General features: G+C 33.6%; 1 protein-coding gene and 1 long non-coding RNA gene across 2 annotated transcripts in view; one reads left to right on the forward strand and one right to left on the reverse strand.

Moving 5' to 3' along the window:
- Positions 1 to 10,733, reverse strand: part of LOC143251093 (uncharacterized) — a 40,810-nt gene extending 30,077 nt beyond the window's left edge. Inside the window, exons 1-2 of the long non-coding RNA XR_013028492.1 lie at positions 10,401 to 10,733; positions 8,481 to 8,547 (exon numbers count right to left, since the gene is read on the reverse strand). This is a non-coding gene — a long non-coding RNA (uncharacterized LOC143251093). The remainder of the gene's footprint in view (positions 1 to 8,480; positions 8,548 to 10,400) is intronic.
- Positions 10,734 to 12,494: 1,761 nt separating this feature from the next.
- LOC143251094 (protein BTG2-like) lies at positions 12,495 to 14,972 on the forward strand. Its single transcript, XM_076502456.1, has one exon. It carries the CDS (start codon positions 12,921 to 12,923, stop codon positions 13,470 to 13,472), a length of 552 nt encoding a protein of 183 aa, XP_076358571.1. The 5' UTR covers positions 12,495 to 12,920; the 3' UTR covers positions 13,473 to 14,972.
- The last annotated feature ends 704 nt before the right edge of the window (positions 14,973 to 15,676 follow it).

A 15,676-nucleotide genomic window follows, 5' to 3' on the forward strand; every position in this document is an offset into this window, starting at 1 on the left:
ACGAGTCGAACGCCTTAGCATGCTTAGCCATGCCGGGCCCGAGAAGCAACAGAGACTCTCAATTAAACAATCAACAAATATTTGTTTCTGTTTTGTTGTTTATACATACCATTTTATACTTTCAGTGCATAAACTGACAACAATATGAAGATATAAAGTAGTGTTAAATACTCACTAAATTTAAATAACTTTATTAAAAGAACAAGAAAACGACGTTTCGGGCAGCAGCCCTTCATCAGGTTACCAGTGGCAATGAAACAACATTAGGTACACTTCTATTGCTAAGCAACGTGACATGAAAGCCATTGTTGGAACGTTATGTTACCACAACGGCCTAAGGGTTTCCATAGAATATAAATGATATCTAGTTGATCTTTGCCAAAAATTATTCTATAAATACACCACAAATTTAGTTCATGAATTATTTTAAATTTGATTGGTTTACGAAGGAATTTACCGACGTTTCACTGCCTCGACTTCGCTTTTCTGTCTCTTTGTCTGACAAACCTGATTCCGCAAAATGTACTTACTTCACTGAGGTATCATATGTGAGGTTAGGGTATTCTGTTGAGTGTGGGTGACAGTACTTGTCCCGTCAATTTTGACGAGCTATATGTTGGTAATAAAATATGCTTTAACACATTCCTTGAGTATTTGTTTCCATTGTAATAGGTGCCCCGCGTGACCAGGTGGTTAGGGCGCTCGGCTCATTCGCTCAGTCTCGCGAGATCGAATCCCTCTCACAGCGCGTTATTATGTAACGGTCAATCCCACTATTCGTTGGTAAAAAAGTAACATAAGAGCTGGGGATTGGTGGTGATGACTAGCTGCCTTCTCTATAGGCTTTCACTGCTAAATTAGGGACAACTATTACCAATAACCCACGTGTAGTTTTGCCCGTAATTTAGAAAACCGAACAAACGATTTGTTGTTCGGGCCTTTCCGTCACGAAGATCCATTAAAATGATGTAAAAATGTTAACATGGTAGAGTAACATTCGAAAGTCCACCCAAATATGTTTTTTACCTGGAGACTTTTAGGGTATGTGTCAGGTTATAAACTTACAAACATATCCTTACTTAGAGATGCTCAGTCTAATAATTACACATATTAGTTGAAGTACCTGTGAACGGATGAAAAAAAAAGAAATCGTTTTTGCTTGTTTTCTTTTTCCTCTGAAACTTTTCTGTTTCATGTGTCGCATTCAAACAGAGGAAAATATACACACATATATATATGTGAATGTAGTTGTTGATGCTGATTTCAGAAATATAAATTAAGATTTTAACAAATGAAATATTATTTTCTATTTTTTATTTTATTTTATTTTTAGGTTTCCTTATGTAAGGTTATATCAAGTTAGGCTAATTAGTAAATAATTACGTGTTTATTTAAAAAATTAAAAGGGCCCGACATAGCCAGGTGGTTAAGGCGTTCGACTCGTAATCTGAAGGTCGCGGGTTCGAATCCCCGCCGCACCAAACATGCTCGCCCTTTCAACCGTGAGGGCGTTATAATGTGACGATCAATCCCACTATTCATTGGTAAAAGAGTAGCCCAAGAGTTGGCGGAGGGTGGTGATGACTAGTTGCCTTCCCTACAGTTTTACACTACTAAATTAGGGACGGCTAGCGCAGATAATCCTCATGTAGCTTTGCGCGAAATTCAAAAACAAATAATAAATAAATGTAATTAAACAAATTTGAAATGAAAATATTCTCCCATTTTGACTCCCTTTAACACTCCTACGAAAAGTGGGGCCTAATAGGCCCCAGAGCAATTTGAAAGGTTATTAATATTAGGCTAATAATTTTGTATTTAAATGAACTTGCCATTTAAATCCATAAATGAATGGATTAACGAGATTCCCACTGTCCCTATCTACTATCTAGCGAAACCACAGCCAGGGGAACGGGCTTGAAGAAATCAGGACTAGAAACGTCTTTTCGTAGGAGTGTTAAAAATCAATTTTACAAATTTTAATTTATATTTGTGAAATCTGCAGCAAACTGACAATACTTCTAATGTGGTTAAGACACGTAACAAGCAACTTTATGGATCCAGTCGTAATATGGTTAATTCTTATCTCTGTGGGATCGTCGTAGGCATGAAAATGGTGATCTCTTCAAGCAGATATTTAAGAATATTTCTGAATTTTATACCTTGTCACTAGATACTTTGTATTGCCCTGATGTGTTGCAGTTATTTTAAACAAGTAGGTATATATGTAATCGTAAAAGTTCTCCCTTTATCGTAAATAACATAAAAATACACAAAAAATATTTATTTTTATTTCTCTGAATTTTAATTTACATTTCTGAAATCAGCGTTAAAACTATATACAAAAAGATTTTTTTTTCTATTTGAACGCGATGTAAGAAACAGAAAAATTTTTTCAACAATAGAAACATCAAAAGTGGGATAAAACATATAAAGATACTAAACATTGAAAAGAAAAACATACTGTTTTCAAGAATTCTATTACTATGAAATTAGATCGAGGGTTCAAATCCCCCTCATGACCTTTCTCATATCATCTTGTATCACTGTGTCAAATTATGCTCATTTAGTAGTTTTTTCTGAAATTAGATGTGAAAATAGAAGGGATTTTTTCCTCACGACCTACCTCATGCCATCCTCTTTCACTGTGTCAAGTTTGGTAGTGTTTGATCAAGTAATGTGGAAACGTATAAGGAACAGATACACAGACAGATTAACGTTTATTGATATAGATACACTTACACACACATATAGGTGTGTGTGTGTTTCTTTGTTTTTCTACGAAAGAACTGAATAAGAATGATGTGGTTTTCGTCAAAAAAGGGACCGAAAAAACCTTTTTTTTAATCTTTTACAGTTCACTGGTTCGTTTAACCAACATTGGAAGAACGAATGCACGATGGTCACAGTACATAATTTATGGTATATATTTATCAGACTTGGTCGTTCCATTCATCTTATGTGCCAAGACAGTTACTTAAGTATGTATTTCCTCTTAAATTATACGTGACCTTTTTTCTATTAGCCCCAATCACCTTTTGCGCTACAAACACTAATGCAAGCTCATAAGCTGAATGCTAAACCAGCTTACAAAAAAAAAAACCTTTAAAACCCAAAACAAGAAAACAGATAGCAGAAGAAGGAAGAGATATTAGGTAGACTACTTGATACGTGCCACTTGGAACGTTTGTTCTTGTTGTTTGTTTGTTTTTAAATTTCACGCAAAGCTACACGAGGGCTATCTGCGCTAGTCGTCCCTAATTTAGCAGTGTAAGACTAGAGACAAGGCAACTAGTCATCACCACCCACCGCCAACTCTTGGGCTACTCTTTTACCAACGAATAGTGGGATTGACCGTAACATAATAACGCCCCCACGGCTGAAAGGGCAAATATGTTTAGTGCGACCGGGATTCGGACCCGCGACCCTCAGATGACGAGTCGAACGCCTTAACCCACCTGGCCCACTTGGAACATTTTGGACCTTTTATCGTTACATAAACATGATGAACAGCTCTTAAAATAATGTTTTGTTGGGCAAAAGTTGAGTCACACATATGCGAGACTATATATTATATAAATAGTAAGTGTTATAACAAATTAGATGCACATAAATATTGTGTAAGCTTATATTTCACGTTTTGTACCTCAACTCAATTTAATATATATTATTCCACATCTTTTATCGCTTAATAAAGCCAACCTGCATGTTTTTCTGTTTTATTACTTCAATTATGTATGGTATTGAAATAAAGTGTGGCTTTTTTTTCTAGCCAAATTGTGATTTTTTTCTGGCCAAAATTGTGATTTTTTTCTATCCAAAATTGTGACTTTTTTCTGGACAAAATTGGGATCTTTTTCTGGCCAAAATTGTGACTTTTTTCTATCCAAAATTGTGATTTTTTTCTGGCCAAAATTGTGACTTTTTTCTAGCCAAAATTGTGACTTTTTTTCTAGACAAAATTGTGACTTTTTTTCTAGACAAAATTGTGACTTTTTTTTCTAGACAAAATTGTGACTTTTTTTCTAGACAAAATTGTGACTCTTTTCCTATGGCTTTATTTTCTTTTACCGAATAAACAACCCAAACTGTACGTAGAACACTTGTCATAGCAAGACCAACCCCTTATTCAATAAATATTTCTCAAGGGGGAACTTGTTTACAGTGCCTGACACCTCGTTAAAGAAATTACGTAGAGCAACATGAGACTGTTTTCGATGTATGAAAATAATGATTTTTGAACGTTTATACGGTATTTTAATCAGTACTAATGAAACTCGTGGTCAAGGTGTATCCCAGATGATGTCGTTTTTAGGGAAATATTTAATGTGTTAAAAGGTTGACACTAGATGGCATTAAAACACTGATATCTTTACTGCGCGTTACTATTTGTGTTTTTCTTTTGTGTGTGTTTTGTTTTCACGCGATATAATTCACATAAATAAAATTGCGAATAAATTTTAAAGGGTAAATTGAGCGTGAGAGCCAGCTGATGGCACATCAACACAACAACCTAGAATATTACACTTTTACTTCTTAATAACCTAACAATCATAGGTATGAAATTGTATGGTAAACTATGCGGTCCAGAGACTATGAACAAAACAAACAAAATTAAACAGTGTAAAAACTTACTCAGGAAGAAGTGAGTGAGAGAGATAAAAGAAAAATCTTTATGAATTATCTCATTCAAAGATTTAATCCAACTAGTCACGCCTAACTCCATGTTACTACTAATTTCTTGAATAAGAGCTTAACAGAATAAATAATAATAACTCACGAAATTATTGTGGGTTATCAAATGTGTTGTTGTACTACAACACTTGTCCTGGTTATTTATTAACAGGTTATCTACCAAACTGTAAGATATAGAAGGTTTGATTGTTTGTTGTTTTTTATCATGCTAATTTGGTCAAGATTACGTTATGTACTTATATTCGTCAACATAAACCACGACGTCACGGTTAGCATGCATATTCTTTGTACTCTATAGTTCATTCACAACATTGTACCGAATAATTACCTAGAGCATGCGGCCGCTTTAGTAAGATTAAAAGCTATAGAGTTTAATGGATTGTACAGTGATAGCCTCATGTTGGTACACTCAGTAGTCAACGCCTTTCTTTTTGTTTGCTTGTCCGTTGCATGTGAACCGGTTCCAAACCTAGTCTACTGTCAGGTATATTGTGCCTCGTCATCAGAGGAAGGAGAGCAAAGCCTTTCCTGAAATCGTGACGAATAATGCTTCAAACCAAGCAGGCTTCGTCATAAGTCTCAGGTGACTTTTTTTTTGTGATCTTGATAGATGTGTGCATATTTTCACACTTTGCACAACCCTTCCTCTTCTTGCTGAGACATGTAAGGCAAATTAGTAATAGTAAGTGAAACATTATTTTAACTTATTATAAAATGCTCATGAAGGGCTATGGAAGTTTCCAGATTGATTAAGTAAAGATAAGCTAAATTCCAAGCAATCTGAATTGTTCCACTAAAACCTGAGTTTTTTCGGGCACACAGTCAACATAGGAGTGTCCACAGAACCTTCAAAAATTGACTCAGTACAAAATTGACCAAGACCGAGAAACCTGAATGAGGGAAGAGGGTTTCATGCATTGTGTTCATACTATAGTCAATCTGAGAAGATGTGTTCTCACACACTTCGTCCTCTGTATACTGAAAACAAAAAACTGACCACTACTCCTGTATTGGCCTACCCAGCTCTGGAAAATCCATTAACTTTACATACAACTGCCAATGATTTTGTCCTGGGTACAGTTGTATCACAAGTACATCATATAAAAGAACACGTGATTGCTTACTACAGCAAGGCAATGAATGTTACATGAAAGAAGTGTTGCACAAATCCAAAGGGTCTCATAAGTGTTGTTCGAGCCCCGAATCACTTTCATCATTATCTATACGGACAAAAGGTTATGCTGTGAAGTGGCTGATAATTATTTGTAATTTAGAAGGCTAAATAGCAAGATGGCTCTAAATACTCAAGGAGTACAACTTTAACATCACAGAAAGTCATGAAAATACTGGTGTATACTTCTCGCAATCGTGTAAAGTTAGCGATTAAACACTATGATTAGACGAATATACATATATGGAAATATGATCAACTAATGTACAACAAAGTATAATCCAATATGTAATAGTGGGAATGGTTATATCACAGATGTGATAGATTATTTTATTGAGTAGCCATGCTGTTCCTAACTAGGACACTGAAACTGTTGTGATGAATCACAAAGAAGACACAGTTGATTTTTTTTCCCTGTGTCTCTTTCATATCAAAGTAGCATAAAGAGACCTGCCCACCAGTAACACAGCGGTATGTCTGCGGACTTACAACACTAGAAACCGGGTTTCGATATTCGAATAGCCCATTGTGTAGCTTTGTGTACAAACACACATAAAGGGACTGAGGAATTTCAGTGCCACATTATTTTTCTTCCAGGAATATTATTAGAGTACGAAAGAATAATAGTAAAGTGTAGTCGTATTTCAAAGAAACGAAAAAAAAAAAAAACACGAACTCGTTAACCGTTGGTATACATTGTATCTGTTTTCAGTCACGATAAAATATCCGTTTTACACTTTTATTGTATACGTGATGTAAAGCTACAGTACAAAGAAATGCTAAACCAAACATTATTGCATTTTCGCTTTAGAAGCTTCTTGCTAAACCCTACAATTATCTCGAAATTAAATTTGAAATCTCAGTGCTGTATTCAGTATTGAATGGGCCCGGCATGGCCTAGCGCGTTAAGGCGTGCGCTTCGTAATCTGAGGGTCGCGGGTTCGGGCCCGAGTCGCGCCAAACATGCTCGCCCTCCCAGCCGTGGGGGGCGTTATAATGTGACGGTCAACCCCACTATTCGTTGGTAAAAGAGTAGCCCTAGAGTTGGCGGTAGGTGGTGCTGACTAGCTGCCTTCCCTCTAGTCTTACACTGCTAAATTAGGGACGGCTAGCACAGATAGCCCTCGAGTAGCTTTGTGCGAAATTCCAAAACAAACAAATATTGAATATTGTTCACCGATGCTCCAAAGAACACAGTCACATAGACAAAAAAAAAAGGTCTATAAATAATGTTAACATTTTATTATTTATAAAATCGGTGAAATATTATTGGATATTTCAGTCTCCGGCCATCTTTTTTACAGTCCATGCACGTTTTGAATGTTCTGTAATTTATCAAACCGATTAATTAAAAGTTATGCTCGCCAGCTGTTAAGCGTGCATTTATAACTAAAATCTTTATACGTTTAAAACAGAATCTGTAATTGAAGTTACAAGTTAAGTGTCTATTGTGCATCTGACTGGGCACTTATAAATGATCAACGAGGTGATTGTATGTGTGTGGTCGAATATACGGTGCAAAGTTTAAATCTAGTGTAATGCGATTTTTTTTTTTTTCTTTTGTACATCCGTGATTACCGTTTAGGGCACTATTCACATCTACACTAGGTTGCATACACATAATGGACCAAATACAAAACTGCACTGGAACGTTCGGAAAACATCCGAGGCTGTTAACCTGTTAGAACGAGGGATAAAAAAATCTGTTCTAACCTAACGCCAACTTTTACACAGGACATGCGGAAACATGTAACAAGACGTAACAGTCGCGTTCTATCTCTTAAATACTTCTCTTCCATTTAACTATAAATTCAAGGGGAATATATGCTATAGTAAAAGCAACTTTTTGTATTTAACAGCTCCTAGTGATTATAGTTTATTTGTTTTCTCTCTTTCATGTAAAATCTGAAATGTGATATTAAGGGTGTGCCATCTTAAAAGAACTGTACATTGGAATGTTGCAACCATGACACAAGCTAGTTTTACTCTAGGCCTGATTTGTGCACGATCCAGTTATAGGCGTATCTTCGAAAATAACTAGTTTTAATTTACACTTATTTAAAACTAGAAATAGTAACAAGAAACATCGTCAATGTCCTATAAAACGATCTATCAGTTGACTTATAAAACAACAAAAAAATTATAATAAAAAATCACCTATTCAAAGAATGCATCAAATTCCTGCTTAAATAAAACAATAGTGTCACAGGTTCGGTAAGGTAAATTTAATAACGGAATTTGTAATTATAAAAGGTTTCTATAATCATGAAATTTAGTATTATACGAAAGTTAAGTTTATCGTTTGATAATGGTACATGGTACTTTTTCATTGTAAATACATTTAGAAAAGGATAGGTTGACATTGTAAAATGTTCAGGTTTAGGCCAAAGTTAAAACTTAACTTAAAGTTTATGGAGAAAATGGGTACAGTTTTGTAGTTTTTCTTAGTAATTCTTGTTAATACACATTATCATAAAGTTTCAATATAGATTAGTCCAAGTTGACATTGAGCGATGTGCTTGGTTTCGTCAGTATTAATGCCTTAATCCAGAAACATCACTTTTCTGATAAGAGAAGTCAGTTAATCGATTAAATGCGTCACAGTTAGGCCTACCTATAATTCACCGTCTCGTGAAATCTCTCTCCTATACTGAATTAGGCATAGAAGAGTCAGTCCGTCCCTTTAATTAAGAAATAAATAACATATATTATCGAAACGTTTTAAGCTGAATTCTAATATATTTTTTCTCTAACGTGTAAATATTAGCCTCTTGTAGCTCCTATAAAAAAAAAAAAAAACTATCTGCCTTCCCTCTAGTCTTACACTGCTAAATTAGGGACGGCTAGCTAGATAGCCCTCGTGTAGCTTTGCACGTAATTCAAACCAAACAAACCTAAATAAATGATGAATTGTTATATGTTAGTATATGATACAATAATATTTTTAGTCTTCTTTATTATTAAGTTATTAAACACAAATCAACTAACCTACCTGTTTTGTGCCAAACTCCTAACATTCTAGCATTTTTACCAGTTGTTTGGGGCAAATGGCCTAGCTGCATTGTGCGAAAAACTAAACTTTATTACTAACACCAACATGTAATTTTACTACCACTTTCAGAGAAAACAGAATGTACTTCACTATATTTCCAAAATTCGAGCGCTAAAGAAGAATAATGAAATATAAAAAATATTTATTATTATCCTAAACAAGTCAATTATTCAAAAGTGCTCAAGTTTTGGATCTTGTTTAAAAACCATTACAACTTTTGTTTGTGATCCTGTGTGGTAAATTCTCAATAAGAACATAACTATTTAAAGTTATTGTACGTAAAAATCATTTCCGTACAAAAGTTCGAGGAATTTATTGATTCCGGAACTGAATTACACAACGCGCGTGATTTTTGTACGATGCTGTGGACAAAAATTTGATATTAGTTTCAAAAACAACTGAACATCAGCCTCCGAAATAGTTTTACAAGTTATCGAGATAGTAATAGCCTCATGTTTTGTGTTTCAAATATTGCAATAATTATAACAATAAGTATGAGTCATTTCAGTTTTGATATCATAAATAATAACTCGGTTTCTGTAAGATCTTTAAAAAATACAAATATTTCATTGTAATTATTATTTGTAATTGACGTGAATGACAAAAGAAAATGGCTAGGTGTATTGTATTAAGTTAGGAAATCCTATAATTTTAGTTTAAATTATGCTGTTAATAGGTTCATATCAATATCTGTAACAACAGTATCGTTTCTCAAAAAAAAATAATTTACAATTACATTTGTGAATTAGTTTCAATGTTTAACGATGCCTAATAACATATTATAAAACCTACTAATTATTTGATCAACCAAAAAGTTCATTCAGCAACAATGTGGACCTGAATCTACTTTAGCGGACATAAATTACAAAAGTAAGTTACTGATTATGCTGGAGACGCCACAAAGAGTCATTGGTTCTCGCTTTCTTTGTCTCCCGATGGGATAACGATAAGAGTACGAGCTTACATGACTGAAATCTGAGATTCGATTCCCCGCGGTGAACCCAGGATATGGCCTATTGTACATTTGCTATAAAACAAGCAAACTCGCTTTCTATGATTTTTTATGCAACAAAAATGAATGGAAATTTAAGCCTAATGTCAGTAATTCAACTTGCATACTTTTAAAACATATGCGAAGAATTCATACGCAATGATTGTCATTTTAATAAAACTTTATTTATACAAAAGCTTTTAAAAATATTAATCTATCAAGTTAACCCATAAATAACCGAACTTTCAAAATAAGTCTAAAAGTGTCTTATTTTAAATCCACAATCAGTGTAGTTTTCATTGTCCATAAACTAAACCTCCAATATCAATACCAATAGTCACAAACTTTATACAAAAGCTCCATTAAATATGTAAAACACACATATTTACCAATGTATATTTATAAAACTTTCCTATATCACCCAAAGGCATAAAATATATTTCATAGATTTACAACACAAAAATTACACTATTTGCTATCTGTAAACGCACCATTACACTTTTCATCCTTTCCAACCACCGCCCAGACCTGTTCTACTGGTTGCTACGAGAGACCGAGACACAGATTCGAGAATACTGACACAAAGGACAACAAACGCTTACTTCCATATATGGAGATGGTATGGAATGATCGAGTACATTTGCCAGGTTGCCAGCTCAGCTGTGACCCTGGCATTTCTAGGCAGCGCTTGTAATGTATACTAAACAAAGAATGTAAAAATAATATAATTTCCTTTACTGGACACATGTTAGTTTATGTTACTAGTTAGGAAATCAAAGATTATACGAAAATGTTTTTTTTTTGTTAAATTCAACCAGGAGTAAATATGTAAAGACGTAGTCAAGGAAACACCTAAATGATAATTTATCATGTGTGATGGCAGAATATTTTTGGCTTCTTGTTGGTGTTTGGAAGATTCTCAAAATAAAATTTTAAATCATTTGCACCAAGTGTTATTTTATAAATAAAAAAGAAAGCTAAAGCATTTTACAAAGTACAACAAAAACTCAAGAGTTTCACTATTGAAAAAAATGACTACAAAACAAATTAAGATATTTAATATCCAAAATATATTATCCAAATATTAGAATATAGCATTTCGAAACTATATGAAAAGTGAATAATATCTAAATGCTACCAGTATCCTATTCATCTTGAAAATGGAGAACTCCGAGACCTAATGGTAATATTTTTGTTTCTAAAGTTTTGGAATCATTATTTGGAGATTTAAATAAATTTAAAAAAGAAACTTCACAAAATTAATGTAACTGGGAATGGATTATCTTTTTTTTTTGTAATCTCAGCTTTTCTGACTTTGTTAACGCCCTTTTAGTCAACGTATGTTTGGTTAGGAAATAATTTTATGATGTTATCAAAGTAATTTTAAAACCTGTTTATTGTTTTAAAACAAAGAAAGAAAACAAAATGTTATCTTTTCAACAAACAGAAGGTGTATGCTTATTAATTACCTCAGTTTCTATGACCCGTCATATTGTTATAAAAATTTTAATCAAACTGAGACACATCAATAAAAGATGTGCACACGCATGCGTATCAATACAGAAAGAAAAATATGATAAAATCGTAAATTTAAGAGACTTATCAGTCGTTAGGCTTACGTAATATTAGTGTTGTTAAGGTAGGAACATTGGTTGTAAAAACTATAAAGCCGGGCGTTTGGAAAAAAAGACGTAAACCAACCAAGTAAATGTTTTAATCTTGCTCATAGCAATACCACCCCGCTTTGTTTTTTGACCAATTCCAATTGACTCATTGAAGGGCTGCTTAAAAGATCTTGAATTTAACGAATAGATATACAAACTGGATAACTTCTCACATGTATCCCAGTGAGTATGCGGTAAGTTCATGGATTTATAACCTTAAAATCATGGTTCAATTCCCCAATTTGATAGAGTGAGCATATTATGTTGCTTTGCGCTAAAACAACTGCCCTCTCCTCGTGGATCAGCGGTGGCTTTAAGGAATATAACGATAAAATTCGGGATTCAATACCTGCAACGGATACAACATAAAAAACGCATTGTATATATTTTATGCTCAGTAATAAACAAAACAGTTAACTTACTATCATTTATTTAATAATATGATTAGAGCTATTCTAGTGACTTCAGAAATAACATTTAAATTGCAAACCAATTATTACTATGAAAAATGATCAACGTATTTACGTCAGACTTTTAGTTTGTATATTTATTTGCTTGTTTCGTACTCTGCCGGATATTATCAAGGCGGATTTAATCAAGCATGTAAAAATAGATTAAATTACATATATAATTAATTTTCTGCTTGTTTCAGTAACGACTATTATACATATGTAGTGACTAAAATAAGAAGAGCAAATGTGCGATCTCTTAGCGCCTACCTAGGACTCGCTAGTAGACTTCTCTCGCCTACAGAGTAAGCGGACGAAAAACTGAAGTAACTTCATTTTTGATTGGTTGAATAGTTTTGATAAAGGTGTAGGACTAAGCGTGCCTTACTGTAAATTTCATTGGTTAGTAACTGACGTCATCAGCGTAGTACTCGTTCCTGACGTCATACGCGTTCCCGAGTGTTGACAAAGAGTGGAATATAAGGTTGTTTGTGTGGAAAGCGTACGTGACACTGAACGCAGAGCTATAGAAGGGTGAATAGGGGTAGTGTTGGTGAGTACAACTCGCCATTTTTTTTTGACATCCCAATATTTACCGTCCAAATATCAGACTTAAGTGCATAGTAACCAGAATTACCACAGTAATAGCCTCTGATTTTAAAAAATAGCTTCTTATATAAGTTAACGAATAATCTAAATCTTAACTATTACAGAAAAGGTCTTGCAGGGTAGGGCATTGTTTTACGATCTTCCTATACGTTTCGATACGTGTTAAGCCTAACTACAGAACAACATATCACCCCAATTCAGATCAAAAGGCTCAAGCTGTTTCGAGTTCTGGAAAGGTGGCTTATTTTAGGAATTTATATTTCTCATTCCATTGGAACGAAACGCCAAGATGAGGCAAGAGATTCAAAGTGCTACAGATTTCCTTACGAGTCTTCTTCGACTTAAGAAATCACTTGATTCCAACCAACTTGAAATGTTCCGTAACAATTTAGAAAATATGCTTAAACGTCACTATCAACAACATTGGTTTCCAGATAAGCCTTTCAAAGGCTCTGGATATCGCTGCATTAGAATCAATCACAAAATGGATCCTGTTATTGCGAAGGCCGGAAAAGCTTGTGGGCTTGATGAAGCTAGACTTCGTGAAGAGTTTCCCAATGAGCTGTCTCTGTGGATCGATCCTCGTGAAGTGTCTTACAGAATTGGTGAAAATGGTAGCATTTGTATCATCTACGAGGGAAGTAAGCTGTCTTCAGAATCTTTGGATTCTAGGTGTAATAATGATAAAGATGTGAGTAGTTTTCCAAGTGAAAATGGGTCGTACCACAATGGAAGTCAGCTGTTCCTTCCTAATTTGAGAAAATTCCCAAGAGCTAGTTGTAAAGATAACATATGGGGTAATATGAGCTTGGAGCAGCTGGCAGCGTATGTTTCCAGTTAAGGTTACAATTTTACTGCCAAATCTCTAATGGCTCACAAGAGAAGTTTTCAAATTGTGATCTCTTTTCATATTTTGTTTCATTCATGGGTTTTTGTGTATTGTAACAATCAAATTTAAATACTGTAAATTTAAAATCATGAACATTGGAAGTACAAACAGATTTGAATAAGACGTCATCACAGCTATTAATGCACCATCTCTACCCAGCTTTTTTTTTATGAATCTATTCCTGATTCTAAATTATTTTGTCTTTGTCGAGGAATCAATGATAAATGGAGTATCTTTTTTGTACTATCACATCTTTATACTGTAAGAAAAAACAAACAAAAAACTAAGCTATTTTGAGTGAAGTAATACTTTTAGGCTTAGTAAAGTGTATTATTTGTACCAGGTAATTTTATTCAGATTTTAAATTAAGGAATGGGGACATAACTTAGTATACCTCTGAATTATTTCAAGTTTTTTACCGCTTAGTAACAAAAAGTTTAGCATTAATTAATTAAAAGCTTATCTTTGGCGAAAATAATGTATCGCAGGATTTAACAAAATTTAAAATTGTATTTTGGCAGTTACTAGTGTATAGTAATAAAAAAAATACGTGTTACGTTAATGTAAAAAAAGTATAAGAATGCATTAACATGCATTTCTGCAGGCAATTTCCTGAACTTAAAATAAAATTTGTTTTGTGTTTTTTTTACTCTGGTAATAAAATTATTTACGAAGTTCTTGTAGGTTGAGATTTTGCGAGATATACAATGTGTTACAAAAATTTCAGTGTCAAGACTGTAAAACTATTTTTAATGCATAACTAATGTAAATTATTCATTTGTTTTGCACTGAAAATATTTAGTGTTCGTTCTGAGCATATAATGCATGTCAAAATAAAGACTTTTGGGGAACCAGAAGTGTGGAACTTTGTGTAAGATGTGTTGTAAGATAAGTTTACGTTGAAGCCAAATGGAATTATCTCCCAACGATACATTATGAAATTCAGAAATATTATTATTCAAGATTATTTTGCTGTTAACATTGTCTTCTATTTTCACAACCAGATACTCTAATTTCTGAGCTAGTTATTAATTCCGTATTAACTGTGAACAGCATTATTGTGTAACAAAAATATGTATTGGTGATTATACGAATGTAAGTAAGCTAATTGGGAATTTCCTAACATTTAATCAAAGTTAATATGTGAATATTTCACATGCACTTGTTGTTAGTCACTGGTATTTCTTAAACTTCCAAGTAATATGTTGTTTTTGGGGTTTTTTAATGCCTTGTTTCTTAAGCCCTACCTTTTATTTTGACAGATGATGTGATTTGTGAAAGGGTGCATTTGTTTTTAGCTGTAGTCTGTGGTAAGCATATTGTACAAAAGACTTCCTGTACAAAAATATTCTGTATAAAACTTAAATCTATTTTATCTGTACAGCAGTGTTGATACAGGGGCTTTTGTACAGTAATCACAATAAATGAAATACCTATTGTGATTAAAAAAAAGTTCGTCTGTTTTATTTCAACATTGGTTTTCGGTTAACATGGTAAACATGTTAATATGTTAGTATCCTTTTTTCATGTCAGAGACGCCATCAATACTTCATTACACAACGAAATTCATGTTGTTTCATGATAAGTAAATTTCCGTGGCATAAACATGAACCTAGTGAGAGGGGTTTTGTTATTGTTTTATTAATTTAAAAGAATACGTGTATTATCCAAGACTTTACCAACAGCGAAAATATATATAACCATCAACCCTGTTGTATAATATATGTTTTATAATTCAACGTTTAGTAAATATCTACCAGCCTATTTTAGACTAAATTAAAAAAAAATGTTTAGCCTAATAAAATGTTTTGGCTACTAGGAATTAACTTGCTTTTAAAAGCATTCTAGATTCTGCACGTCTTTCTTTGTGTGTATGTTTTGATATACAGCGTAAGACAGGATCACTCTTTGAAAGATACAAATAGTAACGATTTACTTTCGACAAACGTCTAGAATTACATCCGTTGCAGTATATATAAATATTGACAGTGCAGTTTTAAAACTTGTATTGTAATACATTTAGTTTTAATTTAAGATAGGTAAATTTTAAATTCACTTATTAAAGAAACAACTCGTCACATAACTCATGTGGCCTGGCATGCCCTAACGTGTTAAGGCGTGCGACTCGTAATCTGAGGGTCACGGGTTCGCATCCC

This window comes from Tachypleus tridentatus, chromosome 5 (genome assembly GCF_004210375.1).
Source record: "Tachypleus tridentatus isolate NWPU-2018 chromosome 5, ASM421037v1, whole genome shotgun sequence".
Taxonomy (NCBI): domain Eukaryota; kingdom Metazoa; phylum Arthropoda; class Merostomata; order Xiphosura; family Limulidae; genus Tachypleus; species Tachypleus tridentatus.

Excerpts from the sequence above, each read along its gene's own strand:
- LOC143251094 (XM_076502456.1), top strand. The coding sequence starts at position 12,921 with ATGAGGCAAGAGATTCAAAGTGCTACAGATTTCCTTACGAGTCTTCTT.